This window comes from Neolamprologus brichardi, chromosome 3, assembly GCF_056152115.1.
Source record: "Neolamprologus brichardi isolate AB-2024 chromosome 3, ASM5615211v1, whole genome shotgun sequence".
Taxonomy (NCBI): Eukaryota; Metazoa; Chordata; class Actinopteri; order Cichliformes; family Cichlidae; genus Neolamprologus; species Neolamprologus brichardi.
In genome coordinates, this window is record NC_142106.1 from 3,000,668 (window position 1) to 3,025,448 (window position 24,781).

The following is a 24,781-nucleotide window of genomic DNA, read 5'->3' on the forward strand; positions in this document are numbered from 1 at the left end:
GTCAACTCAGCGTCCTTGTGAATTATTTCTTGTTTCCGGTTTTATTGTGAAGGTCCGTGTCTCATGTGAGTGTATGCAGTTTTAGATGCGAGTGCAGAAATGACAGAGGACTCATTAAAATAATGGGTGACTGTACTGAGTGTAAAGACAAAGATTTAAAACTGTGTTTTAGTATGTACATTTAAAATGTTTAACAGCTAATTACTGACATGCTGCATGTAAGAATGGTAGGTGATTCAAGCGACAACATATATAATAATTCTGGGATTTTTTTTATTTTTTTGTTGTTGCCTTTTTTAATGCTTTGGCCATTTATTCATTCATCATCTATCATAAGAGCTAACTGCTGCAGTGACCCCTTGTAAATGAGGGATCAGCCTAACTTATTTACTATTTGTCAAAACTCATTCGCCAGGAGGAACGGAGATAACTTGGCAGTTTTTACAGAAAACAAATAGATCAAGAAAGGAGGAGAAAATTCCTGAAAATCTGAATGAAACATCAGGATATGTCCAGGAACACACATGGATAAAATCCAAAAAGAAAATCAAGGAAAGAGAAACAGAAATAAATCCCTGGATAGCTTAAGATAAGATAACCTTTATTAGTCCCACGCATGGGAAATTTCACCCTTGAATGAGCTCAACAATTTGAAAATTAAACAGGGAATGTCATTAAACTAATATTCAGGCTCTCTTCATACTTCATCATCCATGCATGTCACACTCCTCAAAGAGTCCAGGGAATATCAGAAAAATGTTAAGGCTGAAAAAGCTGACCAAATAATACTTTACATGGATTTATGCAAATGAGTGCATGCAATGTGGGAGGGACGCTGCAACCAGGGAGAACAGAGCAAGGTTTTTGTGTTGAGGATAAGTTCAACCTCATTACTCCTGTAAGAAGATTTGCAAGCTGTGGAATACATTTTTGTTATATCTTTTCACATCGCAGTCCCGTGGAAGTTTTTCTTCTTCAAACTAATGTAGGCTACACGAGTGAAGCACGGGAAAACTGGTCTCAAGGTTATACAGATACCTCTTCTTCATATTTTGGAGAATCTGATGTCATCAGAGAAGAAGATTATGTTGAACAGCTTCGAATAATGAGCTTCAGAAAGCTTCATTTGGCCATCACTTAATCATTTCCTTACGAACCATTAAATCAGGTACCGAAACAGTTAAGTTTTAAATAATTCTTCTGACTTCACTGATCACGTGACTCTGGCCAAACAAATCACACTGAAGCAGTGATTCTGAAGCATACGCGCGGAGCTTTAAGCTTTCAGCAAGCTAACGCTAGCTTTTAGTGTTCAGGTGGAGTGGAGTGGAGCTTGTTGTTCGTGTCTCTGTGCGAAGAAACTGTAAGTTTGCTTCGTTTCCTCCTTTAACAGTTTGTCTATATGAACTTTACTATTAGTTCAGATCATGTTTGATTTATTTAAACAACAAACTATGTTTTTATTTTCGGAACAAAACCGTCGTTTCATAAACAGTCAGCCCGTTGTAACTCGGCCGAGTGTGTCCGCTATTTCCTGTTACTGTTTGTGATCCAGGAATCAGACACGGAATTCGGCCGCTGTTCCACGGTAACTGCTGGCAGATTAACCCGTGTTCGGGTCTTTGAGACCCGTTCTCAGTTTTTTTCAAAAGAAAAATTAAACAGTTAATATTTTTTCAACCTGAAATTCATTGGCTTTGGCTTATTTTCTGTGAAGAACATAAATCCGAAAAAATTTTCAGTGACTGCATACTGTACCTCCCCCACGCATTTAGATTACATACAAGGTGTTCGGGTCCACTGGACCCAGGTCTAATAAAAGTGTTGAAAGCGTAGGTCCTGTGTTCCCACACGCTGTCTTCCTCCTTTCTTGTGCTGCTGATAGTATTTTCTTCCCCTCCTGCTCCGCACAAAGTTGCCATATTATTGAAAATTCAACTATCAACACCGTCTGCTCTTACATCTCACACATTTTACCCTCTTTTTTTGAGGGATCCAAATTTTCTGTTCTTATACCCTGTCCCACCTGCAAATTAGGGGCATAATACTGTATATAAGACTTTGCCAGTGTGGTTCCTCATCACAGCTGATCAAGATGGCCAAAATATTATCTGCTGCAAGGGCCTTATTGATTTTGGAAGACGGGGGAGCTTCTGATGATGATGTCGGGGAAGAAGTTTCAGAATATGAGGATCACATTTTTAAAAATTCAGTCTGACAGTGACTTTGAAGAAGCGGATGAGGTTGAGCGCCATTTAGTAACAAATGAAGATGAGTACCCCATGAGAAGCCAGGACCAGAACAAGCCCACCAGACAACAAATGAAGAAATATGGATGTTAAAAAAAAAAAAGAATAATGGAGAACTTGAATGATCTTCTTGCCCAAGAAATGTGTTGTCTTTCCACTCCACTTGATTATAACAGATTTTATTTTTTATAACATTTTATAAAAACAAAAACGAGAAGCACATTAATTCATAAATGTGATCTAACAAAGGTAAAGGGAAAAAAATAACCATGTTTGTTGTTCATATGGCTTGTAAGTGGGATGAAGTAAACATTGTTGAGTAATTTAACATAAAATTGTTTGATGGTGTTAATTTGGAAAGCCAAAACTTTAGCGGGTCCACCAGACCCATGAACACTGGCTGAGTAACAAAAAATACGAACACCACACAAGGTTAACTGATACTTAGTTTAGCTAGCAGAGCAGCTAGCAGTTAGAATATGAACTGTCAGCTTGGTCCTGGGCATTGTTACTGAAATAAAGCTGCTCGCTGCCATTTCTACAGCCATGTTTGACCTGCTGCTTTGTAGGACTACAGGAATGGAGGATTTGGAGGCTAACCCCGGCTCTCTGTGACACTTTTTGTAGTGAACTGATGAAAGCTGTGTCCCAGAAGGTGTGGATGTTAGTCCAACACATCAAAAGCTCTCAGTTGATGTGCACATGAATGATTTGTGTTTCCTCTGCAGGTGAAGGTAGAAACTGTGTGTGAGCTGATGTGAATTGAGCAGCATGGATCAGTGTGAGGACAGAGAGGAGGGAGTCCCTCCCTCTAAAACCACTCTGTGTGGGGAACATGAGAGCCAGACCAAAGCTCAGAGGTGAGATGACCATCTCTAACTGTCCATGACTCTTCTCCATGTCACAGCTCAGCACTCACATCACTGCTCCATCATTATTCACAGGAACCAGCCTGGACCTCCACTCAGTGACGAGTCAAAGGACATGGATGATGAGTTTATAGAAAACATCTGTCCTCCTGCAAAGAGGTAATGTGTGTCTAAATGTTGTTTTGTCTCAGTGTTTGTGAATAAATCCTCCATGTTTAATGTCAGCTCACATCTTTTTCACACACATTTCTATGTTTATATGTGAAGCGGTGTGTGTTGGAGTGTTTCCACAAATGCATCATGTAAAGAATGGATGTTGTAGGAGGTGTGAAGAGGCTGAGTGTCTGCAGGACTCCAGCTGCTCAGTGTTCTTAATTTTCCTTAAATGTGTATATCAACAGCAGTGTCAAGGCTAAAGTTATATTAAGTTACATTAAGTGACATATACATAGGGCTGCTCAATTAATCGAATTTTAATCTCAATTACGATCTGGGCTTTCAACGATCATTAAAAATGACTGAGCCAATTATTAGCCCCTCCCTCGTGCTTTACTCTCGCGCTGCTCCGTGTGGCAAAACGAGCGCACCTCTCTGTATTTCGAACACGTGTCACAACAATTAAGAGCAGCGGTCCCCAACCCGAACTCGGAAAGCTAAGCAGAAGTTATTTGGAGAGGAGAGTGACTGCCGTTGGTTGAAAAGAGGTAAAAACACTTCAGTGGTGTGGAAACATTATGGGTTCAGAGTCAGACGTGGATCAAGTAGACACAGTGTGTAAACTTTGCTACAGTGTCGTAGCTGCACCACAGAGCAACACTGCAAAGTTCACTAAACATAGATGTTTACATTTTTCATTTATTTCTTATATTGCAAACATTTGCACTGTTATCAGTATTTGCACTATTTTATATTGTTTTTGACAATCTTTAAAGTCATTATTCAATACATTGTTATTGTTAAATAAATATCGTCAAATAATCGAGATCTCAATTTCAGTGAAAATAATCATGATTATCATTTTTGCCATAATTGAGCAGCCCTACATATACATGCCTAGTAGATGTCATTGCCAAGATGTAGTACTGCTGAATCTATATTTCATGTTTTGTAAATTAATCCTTGTTACTGATATTTGTATCTTACTTTTTGCCTCTTGCAGTAGAGTAACTTTCTTGAACTAATATTGTTTTCCTATAATAAAAATTAGTCTCTTTGTTAAATCATTTATAATTTAATAAGCAAGTTGTTACACAAACAAGCCTTATCTCCTCATGCGTTTACTAAAATACCACAAAAATCTAGAAGTAAAATGAACGGTTTAAAAAAACCTCAGTCCTTATAATCCAGTCCAAAGATCTATTCTGCTGTTTAATGTCCTAAATAAGTATATTCGACATGTGATGAGACTTACTGACTATGAATCATGTCCACATGTTTTACAGGCCAAAGACAGAGAAGGCAGTGAAAGTGCAGCTGCTTGAAAAGTTGAACAATCTGGGAGATGAGGAGCTGAAACATTTCCAGTTTTACCTGCAGAATGACCCTGGAGATGACTTCCCCAAAGTCTTTAAGCGCCAGCTGGAAAATGCAGACAGACTGAAAACAGTTACACTGGTGCTGCAGACGTATGCGGGCAATGAGATGGAGGTGGCAAGCTCGATTTTAAAGAGGATGAATGAAGGTCAGACTACGCAGTATGCAGATACAACATTATCACAATTAATTTTGTGATATGTATTAAACTGAGGCTGTTTTAGTCTAAATGAATATCAATGGTACTAAGAGTAGCTGTAGATAATATTACATCTGTGGGATGATTATTGGTAATTTTTTCTCTAATGATAAAAATTTTATTTGTGAAGAAGTTCATGAAGTCATTATTAGTTAATGTTAAAGGGATGGTTGGCTCAATAGAGCTCTGACTTTTGTCAGCCTGGCTACAGTGCTGAAGAGAAACCTGGGGTTGTTCTTATTTTCTTCAATCAGTGACGAATAGTAAGATGTTCTGGCTTTGCGGAGGGCTTTCTTATAAAGCAACAAACTATTTTTCCAGGCTGAATTATGATCTTCTAAATTTCTGACACGCTGTTTCATCTCTGGCTTATTCGATTTCATCCCGCTTTAAGGTGCAGATGAAATCTACTCTCCACTGCTGTTTAATCCGTTATTGTATTAGGCTTTGTTATAAGGGAATGATCAGACAAGAGTGTTTTCAGTAAACACTGTTAGATGTTCAGTTTCTATTCCATATGTTAAAGCTAAATCTGTGAGGGTTCTTTTACACACTGAGAGAAGTCAATTCAGTCTATTAACTAATTAAATGGTGTGTTTAGGCTGTCATTTTTAGCATCTTCATGGATGTTAATATAAATGAATGACCTTGTTCAATAAAAATATTTTTAAGTATTTTCTATATCTAGAATTGTATGTTTCCAAACTTTATAACATGTAATTTTCATGCTAATTGAAGATGGTTCAATGAAAGGTCCAATTTGATTTGTAGTCAAATTACCCAAATATCTCCTGAGATTTTAACAAAAGTTATGAAGATGGAAATGCATGATTATATAAATAATGGTTGACACTGTAAAAACCATAATAGACTAATCATCCTTCTTGCTGTTTTTAATTCAGAGGCTCTTCAAAAGTGTCATCGTCATCTTAAATTCAAGTCTAATCTGAAGAAGAAGTTCCAGCATGTGTTTGAGTGGATCGCTAAAGCAGGAAACCCAACCCTTCTGAATCAGATCTACACAGAGCTCTACATCACAGAGGGAGGGACTGCAGAGGTCAATGATGAACATGAGGTCAGACAGATTGAAACAGCATCCATGAAACCAGACAGACCAGAAACAACAATCAGACAAGAAGACATCTTTAAAGCCTCACCTGGAAGAGATGAACCAATCAGAACAGTGCTGACAAAGGGAGTGTCTGGCATTGGGAAAACAGTCTTAACACAGAAATACACCCTGGACTGGGCTGAAGACAAAGCCAACCAGGACATCCAGTTCATGTTTCCATTCACTTTCAGAGAGCTGAATGTGCTGAAAGAGGAAAAGTTCAGCTTGGTGGAACTTGTTCATCACTTCTTTACTGAAACCAAAGAAGCAGGAATCTCCAGGTTTGAAGACTTCCAGGTTGTGTTCATCTTTGATGGTCTGGATGAGTGTCGACTTCCTCTGGACTTCCACAAAACTACAATCATAACTGACCCTAGAGAGTCCACCTCAGTGGATGTGCTGCTGATAAACCTCATCAGGGGGAAACTGCTTCCGTCTGCTCACCTCTGGATAACCACACGACCTGCAGCAGCCAATCAGATCCCTCCTGTCTGTGTTGGCATGGTGACAGAGGTCAAAGGGTTCACTGACCCACAGAAGGAGGAGTACTTCAGGAAGAGATTCAGAAATAAGAGGCAGACCAGCAGGATCATCTCCCACATCAAGACATCACGAAGCCTCCACATCATGTGCCACATCCCAGTCTTCTGCTGGATCACTGCTACAGTTCTGGAGGATGAGCTGAAAACCAGAGAGGGAGGACAGCTGCCCAAGACCCTGACTGAGATGTACATCCACTTCCTGGTGGTTCAGGCCAAAGTGAAGAAGGTCAAGTATGATGGAGGAGCTGAGACAGATCCACACTGGAGTCCAGAGAGCAGGAAGATGATTGAGTCTCTGGGAAAACTGGCTTTTGATCAGCTGCAGAAAGGAAACCTGATCTTCTATGAATCAGACCTGACAGAGTGTGGCATCGATATCAGAGCAGCCTCAGTGTACTCAGGAGTGTTCACACAGATCTTTAAAGAGGAGAGAGGACTGTACCAGGACAAGGTGTTCTGCTTCATCCATCTGAGTGTTCAGGAGTTTCTGGCTGCTCTTCATGTCCATCTGACCTTCATCAACTCTGAAGTCAATCTGATGAAAAAACAACATGTCTACCAGAGTGCTGTGGATAAGGCTTTAAGGAGTCCAAATGGACACCTGGACTTATTCCTGCGCTTCCTCCTTGGTCTTTCACTACAGACCAATCAGACTCTCCTACGAGGCCTGCTGACACAGACAGGAAGTTGCTCACAGACCAATCAGGAAACAATCCAGTACATCAAGAAGAAACTCAATGAGAATCTGTCTGCAGAGAAAAGCATCAATCTGTTCCACTGTCTGAATGAACTGACTGATAATTCTCTAGTGGAGCAGGTCCAACAGTCCCTGAGATCAGGAAGTCTCTCCACAGATGAAGTGTCTCCTGCTCATTGGTCAGCTCTGGTTTTCATGTTACTGTCATCAGAAGAAGATCTGGATGTGTTTGACCTGAAGAAATACTCTGCTTCAGAAGGGGCTCTTGTGGGGCTGCTGCCAGTGATCAAAGTCTCCAACAAAGCTTTGTAAGGAAATTTGTGATCAGGCTTTTATTTTCTAAATATTTATTCTAAAAAAAAAACAACAACAAAAAAACCCCACAACTTTAAAGTGCAATGATCATCAGCACTAAATCAAGTATATGATTCTCTTAAAAATTCAAAGCAACAGACAGTATCAGCATTTCTGAGACGTCTGTCGGTGTAACACTTACCAAAGTACCATCCAAAATGGTTTACTTTATACCAAAAACTCATGGACTAATCCAGTGTCCTATTACTAGGAATGGGTATCGTTTAGGTTTTATCCAATACCGGTGCCAAACCAGTACTTTTGAAACTGTGCCGGTTCTTAAACGGTGCTTGAACCGGTGCTTAAAGAATGGAGAACACAAACTTTGTGCAAAAACCTCTTACGTTTTTATTTTTAGCAGTCTCTATTTTTCTGCAAAATGATAACCAAGTTAGCCTTTTCTGTTGATATAACATGAAGGGAGTATCTGCCATCAAACAAGAAGAAAGCCGCATGTAACTACGACAGTGTTTGCTAGTTCACCTTACATGCATTAATGTAATAACGTGGTTAGCCTACTCAACATAAATTAAACACGAACAATATTAAGCTACTCGCCCAGAGAAGAACGGCTGCTGCTGCATCATCATCCGTTGCCATTTCTGCTACAATGGCAGGGCTAGGGGCCAGGACTCTCCTCTTCAGTTTCTTGGGGGATGTTGCTAACTCTGGGTCTGATAACAGGCACCACACCCTCAGTAGATGTGCTTGTTGTGAGGTCTTGCAGCAAGCTGTCAAATACGGTGTATTTCGCGGCTTTAAAAAAAACCCGCTATGCGTCGCCAGGTGTTTCATCAGATTCGAGGTGTTACCTCCTTTGCACAGTATCACCTCCATCACCACCTAGTCAAGACTGGGTTGAGAAATTTCACAAGAAGTGTTCTTGGTGGAACATTATTATTTCTCTTCAACCTGATCTGGTGCATTATATCCAGTTCAGCTGGCAACATCAAGCACATCCAGTATCCATTACCGTATTTTCACAACCACAAGACGCACCGTACTAAAAGGCGCAGTCTCAGTTATGTGTGCCATTACTGTATTTAACACACACATAAGGCACACCTGGTTATAGTGCACATACATGTATGCATATTTAAAAATAAAGCGGGAGCAAAACTGAGTTTGTTACTCAATTTTTTATTACTGGTAATCGTCATCAATCAAACCCATCGAAGTCCTCATCCTCTGTGTCTGAATTGAACAGCTGCGCTAAATCTCCATCGAACATTCCAGGTTCACTTTCTTCACCGTCAGAGTCACTTTCCATGCCGTGCGGCTCCTCGGAAATGATGCCAGCTTTTGCGAAAGCTCAAACAACAGTGCCAGCAGACATGTTAGCCCAAGCATCTACAATCCATTCGCAAATTGTGGCGTAACTCGCCCGGCGCTGCCTTCCATTCTTAGTGAAACTGTGGTCTCCATTGGTCATCCATCACTCCCATGCCGCTCGCAGCCTTACTTTGAATGGCCGGTTCACACCGATGTCCAGCGGGTAGAGTTCCTTTGTCAGGCCTCCCGGAATGACAGCAAGCTCACAGTTCATTTGCTTCACTTGTTTTTTCACATCGGCTGTGAGATGCATAGAGTCACAGATCAACAGCGATGGTGACCAGGTGGTGGAAAACACCACCTGGTCTCCTTACATACACCTCCCTCAGCCACTCTTTCATAATTTCCTCATCCATCCAGCCCTTTTCATTTGCCTTAATGATGATTCCTGCTGTAAACTTCTATTTAGGCAAAGTCTTTCTCTTAAAAATCACCACAGTTTCTGTCCATTAGCATGGCAGCCAAGCACAACAGTAAAAGAAGACTTTTCGTGCCCCATTGTGCGTATCGCTACCGTGCTGGTCCCCTTCTTCTCCACAGTGTGACTCACCGGGATGTCGAAAGTGAGCGGCACCTCGTCCATGTTAGTGATGTGGCTGGGCTGGATGTGTTTGTCGGCGATGTGTTTTCTGCAGTAGGAAAGGAAGATGGCCAGCTTTTCATTATAATCCGCTGGAAGTTGCTGCGCTACCATAGTCCTGGTCCGGGTGAAAAATGGCACCGTTTCATGAAACGAAAGCACCAAGACGGAGCTCCTTGGAAATGTTCAATTTTCATTTCTTCTGCTAGCGAAACTGCTTTTAGTCGAATGGTGACTGTCGAAATGCTTCTCCCACTCGTTCTTTGCTCGATGATCCACTGCTCGAGTCTTTCCTCTAACTCGGGCCACCTCGCCTTATGTCCGCGGAAACTCAGCTGCGTTATCTTGACCTGTCGGAGCTTGTTTTCCAGCTTCCTCCACTTGCGAACCATCGATTCATTATTCTTAAATTCTCTCGCGGCTGCTCGATTTCCATATTCCTCCGCGTAGCTGATGGCCTTCAGTTTAAACTGTGCTTCATAAGCGTGTCTCGTGTCTCTTTTCTCCATTTTTAGGGTTGTTAAAACAACGATGTTCTGCATAACGCACATAGCTGTTCTTTTATACAAGTATGTGCGATTGTACCGGTATATACAATCAACGCCCACACTTCACCCTTTAGCGTTCTCATGGTGTTCTCTACTGCGTCCTCCTTACAACACACACAGGGCGCACTGCACTATAGGGCGCGCCACACTTTTCAAAGAAAATCTAAGGCTTTATAGACGCAAAAATACGGTATACCAAAATAAGATCCTTTCAGGCTCCTATGTCAGTCCTATGCCTGGTAGCTGTGCGGTTCCTTGGTGAGTCCTGGGTGGGCTTGGGGACTTGGACTTCTGGGGGGCTTGGGTCCTGGCTGGTGTGTTGCCAGGTTGTGGGTGGGTGAGTGCATGCACAGGGTACCCAATTTAGATGGGCCCGGGCCTCGACACCATGCCATTAGTGGGTTTCGGGGAACGGGGTTCCCTATTCTGGGGTGTGGAGGGTCCTCGGTTCTCTTGGCCCAGGGCTCAGTCTGCTCTGGCCTGGCCAGCTGCCAGTGGAGCCTGCGGGCTCGTCTCTGCGGCCGCCTGTGACTTGTGCTGCTGGGTGACTTTTCTAGGTGGGTGGTGTGATTGTGGTCCTCCTTGGGTTCTCGAGCTCTGCGGAGGAAGGGCCTCTGGCTCTCTGGTGCCAGAGTCTCCTCCATGCCTGCTTCATGTCCTATGTGGCAGGGCTGTTCCTCGCCACACCCAATCTAAGACATTTACATGAATACAAGTGCTCTCAGACACAGGTGTATGTATGATGTAGGATGTACGAACAAGTAATCCCAGAAACACACACACATCTTGGTTGGCTGATGCCTCTAAACATATTATGCATATAGTGTGCTGCTCAGTAACATTTATTGTTTACGGTTACTTTTGCATTTTTTGGTTGTTTCTATGGTTTCCGTGCTATGTTTTGTTCCTTCCCTTCAGCTTACATTTTGAAACTTTTAGTTAACCATGACTTGTAGTGTCCCTGCAGTGTGTGTGTGTGTGTGTGCGCGGGGGTGGGGGGGGGGTGTATTTATTTATTTTTCCTCCTTCTCTGTTTAACAAATGACACAGATTTCATGCTTCTTTATTTTGTAGGCTGAGTGTCTGTGAGCTGTCAGAGGCAGGCTGTGTAGCTCTGACTTCAGTACTCAGCTACAAGTCCTCTAGTCTGAGAGAGCTGGACCTTAGGATCAACAGCTTGGACGATTCAGGTGTAAAGCTTCTGTCTGCAGCTTTGGGGAGTTCATGTTGTAAACTGAATACTCTAAGGTCAGTATATTCAGCTTTTTGTTTTGTTTTTTTTTTTCTCCCTTGTTCAGCTGACAAATAAAACAGTTAAAAATGCCACTCATACGTGTTTATTAGTATTTCTCATTATCTCTAAGTTAAACTGTCACATTTCTAACCTTTTTAATCCCAGGCATTAAAGATTATTTTAAAACACATTGCTAAATGTAGTAGTTTATTAGTAAAACAAGTGTTTCATTGTTCATGTTATAATTTTCAGACTGAGTTTCAGTAACCTCTCGGAGAGCAGCTCTGAAACTCTTTCTGCTGGACTGCAGAATCTAAACTGCAAGCTGATTACTCTGAGGTCAGATCAAGTAACATTTTATTTTTCAGAATTAATCAATAAGTTGATTAAAGTTTATCCAATCATTGTTGCATCTTAAAAAAACAGGATTGAATATTGGCAATAACGCCATGCTGACAACACTTTAACACTAGTGTTTGTTTTCTTGTGGTTTTTTTTGTTTGTTTGTTTGTTTGTTTTGTTTTTGTTTTTTTTAAATAGGCTAATGGGTTGTAAGTTCTCCGAGGGAAGCTGTGAAGCTCTGTCCTCAGTTCTCAGCTCCCAATCCTCTAGTCTGAGAGAGCTGGACCTGAATAATTCTGAGCTGTGGGATTCAGGAATGAATCTTCGGTCTGTAGGAATAATGGCTTCACAGTGTACACTGGAAACACTCAGGTAAAATCAACAATATTACTTATTTTTATCAGTTGCCAAAAATAACCAATAATTGTAGCTAATTCAATAAACGTCATCTATGTGTTGTATCATTTCATAACTTCTCACTTCACTACGATTACACTTTAACACAGTTGTTGTGTTCTCCATATTTTTTCAGACTGAGTAGATGTTTCCTGTCAGAGGGAAGTTGTGAAGCTCTGTCCCTAGTTCTCAGCTCCCAGTCCTCAAGTCTGAAAGAGCTAAACCTGAGTAACAATAACCTGCAGGATTTGGGTGTGAAGCTTTTGTCTGCTGCACTGCAGAGTCCACAATGTAACCTTGAAACTCTCAGGTCAGGATTCAAATCTTTCCACAGAGAATCGTTTAAAATGTGATTTATATCTTTGCACAAAAAGCACCATAAGGGTGATACTTCAAGAGCCATGAGGTGGTACTCACTGTGAAAAGTTTGAGAACCACTGTGGTAGCCTATAAACATGAATCAGTGCAGTGCACCCGGTAGAAAGGTTTCTGGTTGGGCAGGTGGGGGGATTAATCTCCTAACACCCGAACTCTGTCATGGCATGCATTTTTAATTTCTCTTTGCTATTTGGGAGATTGGGACCTGATGAATGTAAAAACAAAGAATTACCAGATAATTTTTTTTTTTGTTTGTTTGTTTTTTTGTACCTAATTTTTGTTTCTGAGAAAAATAAAATCCACATATGGACATTCATTTAAAATTTTGATAGAACAGTGGCAGTATGATGTCATAAATTGATATCAGGCCCTTGTAGATAAAAATTAAGGATTGTGGCCACAGCTCAGTGCAGCAGCTTTGGCAATGGAGGTGTTGAGCATCATCCTCAATGTCCCCATTCGCCCTCAGAAGCTCAGCTACAGGTGGGGGTTAAAGAGCTTGCAGACCGGGGCCTCTGCCAAGTGTTCTTAGGGCAAGATCACTATAGGTTTAGGTGTGCCAGGCCTGTGCAGCATCCTTCCCCGCCATCTGATCCAACAGCCTACCAGGTGGTGATCAGTTAACACCTCAGCCCCTCTCTTTAGGCTGTTCCTCAAAATCACACCCATCCAAGTCTCATTGTCTTTACCCATACGCGTGTTGAAGTCTCTCTCACAGTAGGACAACTTGCTGTGGTACCAGCTCCCAGTTTGAGTTCAGGAGACAGACATCCTCTCTACTTTTAAGATCAGTTTCAAACTTTCCTTTTTGATAAAACGTATAGTTAGAGCTGGATCAGTTGACCCTGAACCATCCCTTAGTTATGCTGCTACAGGCGCAGATTTTTTTTTTTACTGCTGATGCTTTTATATGTCACTACCGCATATCCTTAACTTTTTTTTTCTCCTCTCCACTTAGCTTATCTTATAAATAAAGTCATTTTAAATATAATGGATGGAAATGGATGTTGTTGTATCAGCCATCCATAAAATTGTTGTTCACAGATTGATTGTTATTTTGTGTGTCTGCAGTCTGTCAGGCTGTCTAATCACAGAGGAAGGCTGTACTTTTCTGGTCTCAGCTCTGAACTCCAACCCCTCCCATCTGAGAGAGCTGGACCTGAGCTACAATCATCCAGGACACTCAGGAATGGAGCTGTTGTCGGCTGGACAAAAGGATCCACGTTGGAGACTGGACACTCTCAGGTATGGAGAGAATGCCTGATAAAGGAGGAAGAGCTGGAAACATTTCTTGTGTCCTTCAATCACTTCCTATTTTTCTTGATGCATGCTCAATCATCCAGGCAAGGAAATCCCCCAAATATGATTACATTCATCTGGACGTGGTGTTTTCAGTGGGAGAAACAGTTTGTCACTCATCCAAGTGACTTCTTCAGTCTCAGCTGACTGCAGGTTTTCTCAGTATTATAAATAGTACATTTACGCATTGACGGAAACTAGAACCACTGGTGAAAAATGGGCTGTGAGGTCAGTTTCATGATCATTAATATGCAAATATTAATTGTTCTCAGAGCTAACCCACGACCATTGATACATGGTCTTTGATCAGTGGTTGGCAGTGTTGGGTAAGTTACTTTAAATTAGTAACTTAATTACTTTTGATAGAAGTAACTAGTAATGTAACTCAGTTACTACTTACTAGGGAAAGTAACTTTGGTTTTATTCAGAATTCTCTTGTTAATGTGTTGCTTCTGTAACTGGATAATAATAATGATGATGAGGGATTGCATTTATATAGCGCTTTTCCAGGCACCCGAAGCGCTTACCCAGCAAGATTGCCAGTCTTGTAGCTTGCTTACATGCCTCAAGTGCATTGTGCCACCTACCAATAGAAAGGAAAAAATAATGTGCATATTTCCACGAGAGAAATCCCACGCCTGGACCGTCATTGACCGCCGCCATAATTCTAGCCTACGTCACAGCGTCATGTGCGCTTTTTACATCCAACACGAAAACTGCAGTCGTGGTGCTTTGATTGTACTCAGAACTCAGAAATTCTGCCTTTGGAATAGGAAGATGTGGGTAACACCAGACTGCAGATGAGCTGCATACAGGGCTGGACTGGGACAAAAAATTGGCCCGGGCATTTTGACTAGAGACCGACCCGCCAATATAGGAAAAATTATAAAGCCTTTGAATGAAAACAAACACTGTTGTGACAATGATGTGCACTGTCTTGATGGTATAAATGTATTAATAGTTTGTAAATTTCAGATAAATTTTTTTAAAAGCTAGATATTTTAAATGACAATAAGGCTATTTCCACATGTACCCGGGTATGTATGTACACATGTATTTTTGAAAACGCAAATTTTTCTATGTGTTTGCACCTTTCGTCCAAACGTGAACAGAGTTTTCGGTCACTAAAATCTGAGATTTTTAAAAACGCCTGCCAGGGTTGATATTTTCGAAAACTCAGTTTTTGCATTCACGTGTGGACGAGGAAAAGAAAACACAGCGTCAAAGGTGTCCGCCTTTTTTGACGTCACACTGTGTCTTGGTGAAATGAATTTCTACAATGGCGGACTTGCACAAAATACTGTTACTGTTACTCTCTGCAGTGTTTAAATGCTTACATATACACACAGTTACTGTCCCTCCACATATGGAACGCCAGGACTGCCATAATGAATTAATTAAATACACCATTAAATAATTAATTAAATGTGGCAATAATTAATTAGAATTGGAATTAATTAATTAAATAAATAGTTATGACACATGTAATTAATTATTGACACATTTAATTAATTATTTATGTATTTCACATTTTAATTAATTATTGACACATTTAATTAATTATTTAATGATATATTTATTTATTTCATTTTGGCAGTCCTGGCGCCTGGCTCTCATCTTGAATTAATTTTATCTGTCAACCTCACCCATCAAACGCAGGGGGCGGGGTTAACGCTGCCCATGCAGCTTCTCTAACATTTGATTGGTTGCCGTGCAAAGTAAGTCAAAACAGGTCGATCCTAGATAATCGATTGCTTGTGTAGACTTGGGGCAGCCAGGTATCCCAGAATGCATTTCAAATCACAGGCAGCAATGTTGGTGGTGTAGTTTTTCTGTCACCAACTACACTTTTAACAGTGTTTTAGCTTCGAATGTCGCGCTGTAATCTTCACATGTCTGGTCAGGTTGTCAACATAGAACATGTTTGTGCTCAGATGTTTTCAGAGCTTTCAGTAGCTCTGCTAACAGTCAGCATTCAGAGTGCACCGAGGGGTTACGTTAACCGGTTTGTTTACATATTCCACTCTCCGTGTTCCACATGTTGCATTCGCAGATTCTCATTTTCACCGAACGATCGTCTCTGTGCTTCTGTAACATAAAGAATGAGCTGACATTTTTCTCACGACACCAGCGATCAGCTCAACAGACCCTCAGTTTACCTGCATGCATCCTCCTCCTCACCTGTCAGCTGTTTAACACCTGCTGCTAATTCAAGAAACACGCCCACGTTACCTGGTGATAGTCAGTTTAACTGGGCAGCCGGTGCTCGATATTACGCAACGTCAGCACATTTTTCTGCACAAGATAAGTAAATAAAGTTTTTCCCGAGCGCAGAGCTGCTGGAGCTTGTTTCCCAACAGAGCACTTTATAGGCGAACTCACTTCATCAGCAGCTGATGTCCCCGCCCCCTGAGTTTGATGGGTGAGGTTGACAGATAAAATTATTTCATGGTGAGAGCCAGGCGCCAAATCTTTGTTTAATCTTTCCCACCCAGCCTTCTGGACTTCGGATTGGCCAACATTTCTATACGGTTAGGAATATATTGACACCTGTTGCTTTGGCATATTCCTAGCAGCGTTTTCCTTCGTTTTTACGTGTGAACAGGATTAAAAGAAAAACAAAAACGGGAATACTCTGTTTTTCAAAAATACCAGTGTACATGTGGACGTAGCTTAAGAAAGAAAAGTAATCCCTCTCCCTGTTAATGCCCTTCATGCCCCCCTGGCAAAACTAGACCCGCCCCTGCACAGTTACCAGCTGTCAGCTACTTAGAAAAGGATCCTGGGGTTATTTGTCTCTCAGAAACAGTTCATAACTTCAACTCATTCATGTCACCTAAAAGGTAAACCTGTTTCTCCATCACCTGTTCAGCTCTGATGATTCAGTAAGGACATCTCCTGGTTTCATCTTCATGTTTCCCTCTCACCACATATCCAAACCATCATGACCAGCAGCTTTACAGCTGTGGCTCCAGCAAACATCAGCTGATACTAGAAATTAATATTAAATAACTTTTAACAACAGCTGATCAAGCTTAAACGTGCTGCTGTTATTTCGTGCAACATCCGCTGGTTTCCTCTTTCTGGTGCAAAGTGGGCAATTTAAAAAAAAAAAAAAAAAAAGAGAGAGAAAAGCCGATCACCTGATCATTGATTAATTTCATGATTGATGGAGCAACAAAAGCGGGAGGGGGAGAGAATGAGAGAAGAAGAGGCAGCTGTGCAGCAAAGACGCAGAATAACTCCAGCTTTGTGTCTTTTCCATTCTAGCTGAAGTATGGGACAAACTGTGTTATTAGCACAGACACTTTTAAAAGGGATCATTTAGGACTTGAGCAATAATACAAACAGCAATGTAGTTAAACATCTTACAGTTACTTTTATTGGGAACTGGCTTTAAAAAAACAAAAAAAATTAAAGCCTTTTCACCAGATATTGATGAGTTTTTGTTTTGTTTTTTTTTTTTGTTTTTTTTTCAACAGGATGTGTGTTATATAAGGCAACGTTTTCCTTTTGCATTATTTTTGTGTGGTGCATTTTTCTACATTTTAACAAAAGGGGAACAGTTCACCTAGGATGATTTGTTTTAATTTTCACATGGTCTTGCTGAGGTAATGCAAATCGAAACTGGCATTCTTGTATTTTTTGGGGGGTGGATGCTGGAAAAACCTTAAAAATGGACGTTGAAGGTGCTTAAAGTGCTTGAATATAACCCTAAAAAGGTGTTTGAACCCTGTCAGTCATATTTCATTCAATACAGTGGTGTACTGACAGATCCAGGATCAGTCCAAGTCATCAGCAGTTTGATCCACGTATAGATTGAAGTGTATTTGTAAAAATGTTGGACTGTTCCTTTTGTTAGTGTGTAACAGTATGTGTATGAGAGCCATGTAATGCCCATGTGTGCATGCTAAGACTGTGCTGGTCTGACACCCCCCCCCCCCCCCTCCCCTCTCCTCCTTTCAGGTTGGAGCCTGCTGGAGAACGATGGTTGACACCAGGTCTGAGGAAGTGTAAGTGTGTTTTTAATTCAACCATCTTCAAACTGTCACATCACTCATTCACATCTCTGATGTCAGGAGTCATCATCAAAGTGTCAATCAATGAACAGATGATGGATCAATAACTGCAGCTGGATTGTGTTTGTTCTCTCCATCAGATTCCTGTCAACTCACAATCGACACAAACACAGTACACAAATGGCTCAAACTGTCTGACAACGACACGAAGGTGACACGTGTGTGGGAGACTTTTCCATATCCTGATCATCCAGACAGATTTGATTGGCATCCACAGCTGCTGTGTGAAAATGGTCTAACTGGTCGCTGTTACTGGGAGGTTGAGTGGAGCAGATGGGTTCATATATCAGTGAGTTACAGAAGAATAATAAGGAAAGGAAAGGGTATTGACTGTGTGCTTGGATACAATGCTCATTCCTGGAGTCTGAGGTGCTCAGCTTTTGGTCCTCATTCTGTCTGTCATAATGACAGAGAAACACCCATCTCCTCCTCCTCCTCCTCCTCCTCCTCCTCTGTCTCTAACAGAGTAGCAGTGTATGTGGACTGTCCTGCTGGCACTCTGTCCTTCTACAGAGTCTCCTCTGACACTCTGATCCACCTCCACACCTTCAACACCACATTCACTGAAACTCTCTATCCTGGATTTGCATTTGGCGATTATTCCTCAGTGTCCCTGTGCTGAGTGGGTTGTAAAGAGTGTCTCCTGTTACAGAAACACTCTGACTGTTGAAAAGATAGTTCAGGCTCTACATGTCTGTCTCTTTCACTCAGAAAAACATTTTCAGATTCATGGATTCAATCAGTTGATGTCTAAAACTGTTCTAAATGATTACTTGTGAACTTCTTCCTCTTCAGTCCTTTAAAGATGGAAGCTCCCATTATTCCAGGATCCACATGTTGTTTTTCTGTCTTTTTCCACTCAAAGCTTCATAGTGAATATTAGTATGTTATGTTTCTCTGAAAGTATGTTATGTTTCTCTGAAGCTCGGGTCACAACCAGCTCCTCTGCGTTATCAACAAGTCTGAGCTCATTAAAATGAATCCAAATGTTTGATTTCTTTCTTAATTGGATTTTTCCATCATGGCTGAATAAGTGGACATCCAATAGTACTTAGTGTATAAACTATTAAAGGCATTCAGCATCTCTCATGTTTCTGTCATTCTATAAAAACAGCTGCTTTTAATCAGTTTTTAAGAAACTCCTTGAACTCTTCATTGATGATTATTTTTTTTTTTTACCCTCATCCGTTGAGCAGATGAACTGGATGACGACAGTTTAATGAGCACAGTTGCCATGAAGTGTTTTTAAATTTTTACTATGTGTCAAAAATTTTGAAGCCAATAAGCCAAATAACCTTAACCACCTGATGATGTGGGCATTCACCTTTCTTTTCTTTTTTCGTTCTTTTAGATCCAATTAAAATCAAATCGCTCAAAGGTCGTCTGGAAAAAGAGTACAATTCTTGAAACAGTTTATTAAACTGAGTCATATAAACAGCAAAACATGTCAAAGCAAGCGAAACAAACTGGGGTCTAGAGCCTTAAGCCCAACAGAAAGAGCTGATGGGGACATTTCTGACCCTACTTCTCCAAGATTCCGTAACCCCTCCTCTAGCAAGCTTTTAACTTTTGACTCCTTGTCTTTTAGTTGTTTAAGTTTAAACTATAGGTATTTTCCCAATTTTACAAATGTCAGTATTATAACAATTATTGACTAAATGTTTTACTGTAACCAACATGTTGAATTTACACATTTTTGGCACTTGTCTTACATAACTTTCTGGGCACTCTTCACACACCTTGTCATCCATCATTTCATTAGGTCATCTTGGAGTTGGATGGCCAAAAGGAATTTAGAAGTTCAAGTAATAACAGGTGTAAGGCCAGCTACTTAGTAGGAAAAAGAGAGTTCCAGGTGCATCGTCAGCAGGGCCAACTTTGATTAACCTGATGTTTTGACTTATTACAATAGGCCATAACATGGTCAAAAGTTACAGGTTAATCCTCATTGTTAAATCTCACAAACTGTGTGTGGGCCAACAGGAGCTCACGCAACAAGTGGCGCCGACTTGTGATATAAGTGGATAATACTAGACCTCAGCATATGGTGACAGATAGTTTGAATATATGGGTTAAATGGTTAACGTGGTTGTTGTGTGTCGTGGCGTTGCATCCTTCAGAGGTTTTTCAGGTTTCCCTTTTGGAATGTTTTGTGGGAAACAAGGTTTTGTATGTGTAGTGGCCAGTGCTGGGACTAACGCGTTATTAAGTAACAGTTACAGTAACTACGTTATTATTGTGGTAACGAGCACAGTAACTAGTTATTATGCCAAAATCAGGAACGCGTTAGTCGTTACTGGGATTTAGATAGGGTTGTTACTCGTTACTTCGTGTGGTGGCTATCGCGGAGCTTCCAGTAACATTAGCAAGTGGTGGAGGCAGCAGGTGGATCAGAGAAAGGGGACGCAGAAGGAAGAGAGACCCGAGGCGGCCGCCGGTCCAAGTGTGAACTGAACTTCAGGTAAGAAGTTATGACCTGCAGTCTATCTGGGTCAGATGTAAACCAAGTTTAGGTGGAGTTTATTTTTGTTATTCTGACTTTTTCCGTACTGTGTACTAGCTAGCATGACGGAGTTTCTATACAGCTGGGTGGGTGCTGTGATGTTAATGATGTTGAACTTTATTTTATTCATAAGGTTAATTATTAGAGTTGCCAACCGTCCCGTAAAAAACAGAAACGTCTCGTATTCAGAGAAAATATCACGCACAAAGCTGGAGTTATTCTGTCTTTACGCTGCACAGCTGCCTCTTCTTCTCTCATTCTCTCCCCTCTCTCTCCTGTTTCTACTTCAATCATGAAACTGATCAATGATCAGCTGATCAGCTCTCTTGTTTGTTTATCGTCCACTTTGCGCCAGAAAGAGGAAACCAGCCGATGTCGCGTTAAAGAACAGCAGCACATTTAAGCTTGATCAGCTGTTGTTAGAATTGATTTAATATTAATTTCTAGTATCAGCTGATGTTTGCTGGAGCCACAGCTGTAAAGCTGCTGGTCATGATGTGGGTTTGGATATGTGGTGAGAGGGAAACATGAAGATGAAACCAGGAGATGTCCTTACTGAATCATCAGAGCTGAACAGGTGATGGAGAAACAGGTTTACCTTTTAGGTGACATGAATGAGTTGAAGGGAAGTTATGAACTGTTGACTTTTTGTGTGCTAGCTAGCATGACGGGGTTTCTATACAGCTGGGTGGGTGCTATGTTACTGATGTTGAACTTTATTTTGTTCATAAGGTCAATTATTAAACAACAGCAGCATGTTTGATCAGCTGTTGTTAGAATTTATTTAATATTAATTTCTAGTATCAGCTGATGTTTGCTGGAGCCACAGCTGCAAAAAAGCTGCTGGTCATGATGTCGGTTTGGTTATCTGGTGAGAGGGAAACATGAAGATGAAACAGGAGATGTCCTTACTGAATCATCAGAGCTGAACAGGTGATGGAGAAACAGGTTTACCCTTTAGGTGACATAAATGAGTTGAAGTTATGAACTGTTTCTGAGAGACAAATAACACCAGGATCCTTTTCTAAGCAGCTGACAGCTGGTAACTGTGCAGGGGCGGATCTAGCAAAGTGTTGCCAGGGGGGCAGGTAGGGCATTAACAGGGAGAGGGGGGCACAAAGACATACTTTTCTTTCTTATTCTCATTTAAAATGTCTAGCTTTTAAACATAATTATCTGAATCTTACAACAAACGATTGATAGATTGATACATATATACCATCAGAACAGTGTACATCACTGTCACAACAACGTTTGTTTTCATTCAAGGCTTTATGATTTTTCCTATAATGGCGGCCGGTCTCTAGTCAAAACGCCCGGGCCAATTCTTTGTCCCAGTCCAGCCCTGTAAGCAGCTCATCTGCAGTCTGGTGTTACCCACATCTTCCTATTTGGAAGGCAGAATTTCTGAGTTCTGAGTACAATCGAAAGCACCACGACTGCAGTTTTTGTGTTGGATGTAAAAAGCGCACATGACGCTGTGACGTAGGCTAGAATCATGGCGGCGGTCAACGACAATCCAGGCGTGGGATTTCTCTCGTGGAAATATGCACATTATTTTTTCCTTTCTATTGGTAGGTGGCACAGTGCACTGTGGCAAGTAAGTAAGCTAGAAGACTGGCAAAGTTATGGAAGCAACACATTAACAAGAGAATTCTGAGTAAAACCAAAGTTACTTTCCCTAGTAACTAGTTACTTTGAAAGTAACGAGTAACTTGAAGTAACTGAGTTACTTTTGATAGAAGTAACTAGTAATGTAACTAAGTTACTAATTTAAAGTAACTTACCCAACACTGGTAGTGGCTAACTGTTGACGTGTCAGAAAGTGGTCATTAAATGTCCTGATGAAGGCTCTTTAGTTTAAAACTAAACTAAACTGACCAGAGCTGAACAGTTACATTTATTCTGCTTTCAGCCTGTTAAAAATAAAATTCAGCTTTCATGTCATTTCATCAATTTCCACAGTTTTCCTGGTAACACTCTTAAACCCACAAAATCCCAGTGTCGGCTTTAACTGTGTCAGAACAGCCTGTGGAAGTTCGCCTAATTTCACCAATTTCAGCCTGAACTAGCTGAAGCTTTAATCTCTCCAAATCTAAATCCAAAGATAACAGCTGACAGGTCAAAACACATGTCACTGCACTCAAACACACCTTCAGTTTGAACGTCTCTGCTGGCAGAATCTTTTTTTGTTCCAGGAAGAGAAAATACATCAGGGAAGGAGGAGAGTGAAGGAACCTATCAAAGCTTTTACGGAACCTGTGTCAGTGTAAGATATTAATAATTAAACATTAATGTGGCCCACGCAAAATTAACAAACACTGAAAGTTATGGAGGGTATTTACATGCACATAAAAATGTGAATTAGCCATCTGCAGGTGTAATTGTTGTAGGGTCAGTGTTCTCATTAACTGTAGTTTACAGGGTTATATGACACAGTCTGCAGTGTAGCAGCAGTGCACGAGTCTGAGGGCAGGTACTGTAAACTGTTGGTTTTAGTTTCCAGGCAGTTTTTTCACCAGTTTAATAAATGGGATTGTTTTTTATCCCAACCACACAAATCTCATTTACAGATAAAATAGTCATAGTCTTTACTTCCTTGTTGATCTGCAGTGCATCCTGAATAACCCATGACAAATCTTAGAAACTGGCTAACTTCTCCAAAAAAAAACTGCTTTAGTGAAGCAGCTGATACTTTGATGTTACACTAATGAGAGTTTACCTAAAAATGGAAAAGATTAAGCAGAATGAGATGACTTAGATGACTCCTTATATTTAAAAAAAACAAACAAGCTGCAGCGGTCAGCAGCAACCATATCGAACAGTAATATTTATCACAGATTAGTAGTCTTGTTTTGCTTACTGACATCTGCAGAGGCTCCAATTCACTGTTGGTGATTACTGCATCTGTTCACCAGGAGAAATCATTGATTGATCATTGACGACAAATGCTAGTAAGGCTCAGCGGAGAAATGGCATCACTAACTCAGGCTTTCGCCCAACGGATTCCGCTGTCCGACAACCCGCTTCCTGCGGCCCCTCCCCAGGTAACACACGCTCCTGCCGTCAATACAGTAGCCACAGCCACGCCTCAGTAGCTTCCGCGGTGTCACTGGATAAGCTTTTATCTTCACCTGAGGCTTTTTCTGGGGAGATGGGAAAGTTTGCGGGATTTTTGTTGCAGTGTTCCATGCAGTTTCAATTATTACCGCATGTGTTTGTTACTGACGGGGTTAAGATTGCTTATGTCACCCAGCTACTACGAGATCGAGCCCTGGCCTGGGCCCAGGCCCAGCTGCAGGCTTGCCCCGGAATATCTTACGAGGACTTCCTGTCGCGCTTCTAGTCGGTGTTTGACAAAGGCTCTAGTGCGGAGGCTGCCGGCTATCGGTTGATTAATCTGAAGCAGGGTAGGCGAAGCATGGCTGACTTTTCTTTTGATTTCTGGACCCTAGCTGCACAGACCAAGTGGGATCTGAAGACCACCCTGTTAAATAATATCTGTGAAGAGCTCAAGGATGAGATAATGATGCGTGAGCTTCCCGCCTCTCTAAATGCCTTAATGTCCCTTTGTATTCCAGTGGATGATTGCCTGCGGGCGCGCCAGAGGTCACGAAAACAGCTGTTTCGAGAGCCTCCGGCTTCTCGGGACGCCCAGCCCGACGCACGGGAGGCTAGAGCTTTCGGAACTGAGGATGAGGTACCCATGCAGCTGGGGTGTTCGCGACTCACTCTGGCGGAGCGTCAACCGGAGGGCATTTCATCTCTGCCTGCCCGTCACTGGGAAAAGGGGGCGCCCGCCAGTAATTGAGAGGGTACTGGTAGGCGACCTGTCTGGCAAAAACCCTCTTCCCCGTCTCTTGCTGTCTGCAAAACTCACCCTCCGGTCGACGTCACATTCCCTCTCTGTGTTAATTGACTCTGGTGCTGAACAGAATTTCATTGATGTGTCTCTAGTCTCCAAGTTTAGCATTAGCACCCGGCCACTGCCTCATCCCCTCCACTTGTCTGCCCTGTCCGGTCACCGTTTGCCAGACATAATGCACATCATCTTGCCTGTCACACTCACCCTCTCCGGTAACCACGTTGAGAACATTTGTCTCTGTGTGTTTAAGGCACCAGTGACCCCGCTCGTACTAGGTTATCCATGGCTTTCACAACACAACCCACTGACTGAAACCCAACCCATTGACTGGAAGAAAGAGCAAATAATGGGGTGGAGTACGGACTGCCACATGAACTGCATTCGGGCTGCCACTCCATCTGTCCCTTCGCCCCTCCCTGGGAAGCCTTCAAAAGTGCCAGAATTATCTTCCCCGGTGGGGGCAGGTTTCTTCTTTGTTGACAAAAAGACAAAACACTCCGGCCGTGTATGGATTACCGCGGCCTCAACAAGATCACTGTAAAGAACAAGTACCCTCTTCCCCTCCTGAATTCCGCTTTCGAATTACTCCAGGGGGGCACAGTGTTCAGCAAACTAGACCTGAGAAACACATACCACCTGGTGAGAATTCAAGAAGGAGATGAGTGGAAGAC

General features: G+C 41.6%; 2 protein-coding genes across 2 annotated transcripts in view; one reads left to right on the top strand and one right to left on the bottom strand.

Moving 5' to 3' along the window:
* LOC102782520 (butyrophilin-like protein 2) overlaps nt 1–24,781 on the bottom strand; it is a 64,328-nt gene that overhangs the window by 18,067 nt on the left and 21,480 nt on the right. The window lies entirely within an intron of this gene.
* Nucleotides 1,250–18,827, top strand: LOC102791006 (uncharacterized). Its single transcript, XM_087838469.1, has 12 exons — nt 1,250–1,363; nt 2,978–3,109; nt 3,194–3,277; nt 4,561–4,799; nt 5,753–7,508; nt 11,089–11,262; nt 11,501–11,587; nt 11,789–11,962; nt 12,123–12,296; nt 13,436–13,609; nt 17,630–17,676; nt 17,823–18,827. The coding sequence occupies exons 2-12, from the start codon at nt 3,021–3,023 to the stop codon at nt 18,362–18,364; spliced, it is 3,540 nt and encodes a 1,179-aa protein (XP_087694595.1). The 5' UTR covers nt 1,250–1,363; nt 2,978–3,020; the 3' UTR covers nt 18,365–18,827.

What these genes read in the sequence shown, in the direction of transcription:
- LOC102791006 (XM_087838469.1), top strand. Translation starts at nt 3,021, where the DNA reads ATGGATCAGTGTGAGGACAGAGAGGAGGGAGTCCCTCCCTCTAAAACC. An exon ending in TGTACACTGGAAACACTCAG is followed by an intron (nt 11,963 to 12,122) that starts GTAAAATCAACA and finishes ATATTTTTTCAG; the next exon opens with ACTGAGTAGATGTTTCCTGT. An exon ending in GACACCAGGTCTGAGGAAGT is followed by an intron (nt 17,677 to 17,822) that starts GTAAGTGTGTTT and finishes TCTCTCCATCAG; the next exon opens with ATTCCTGTCAACTCACAATC.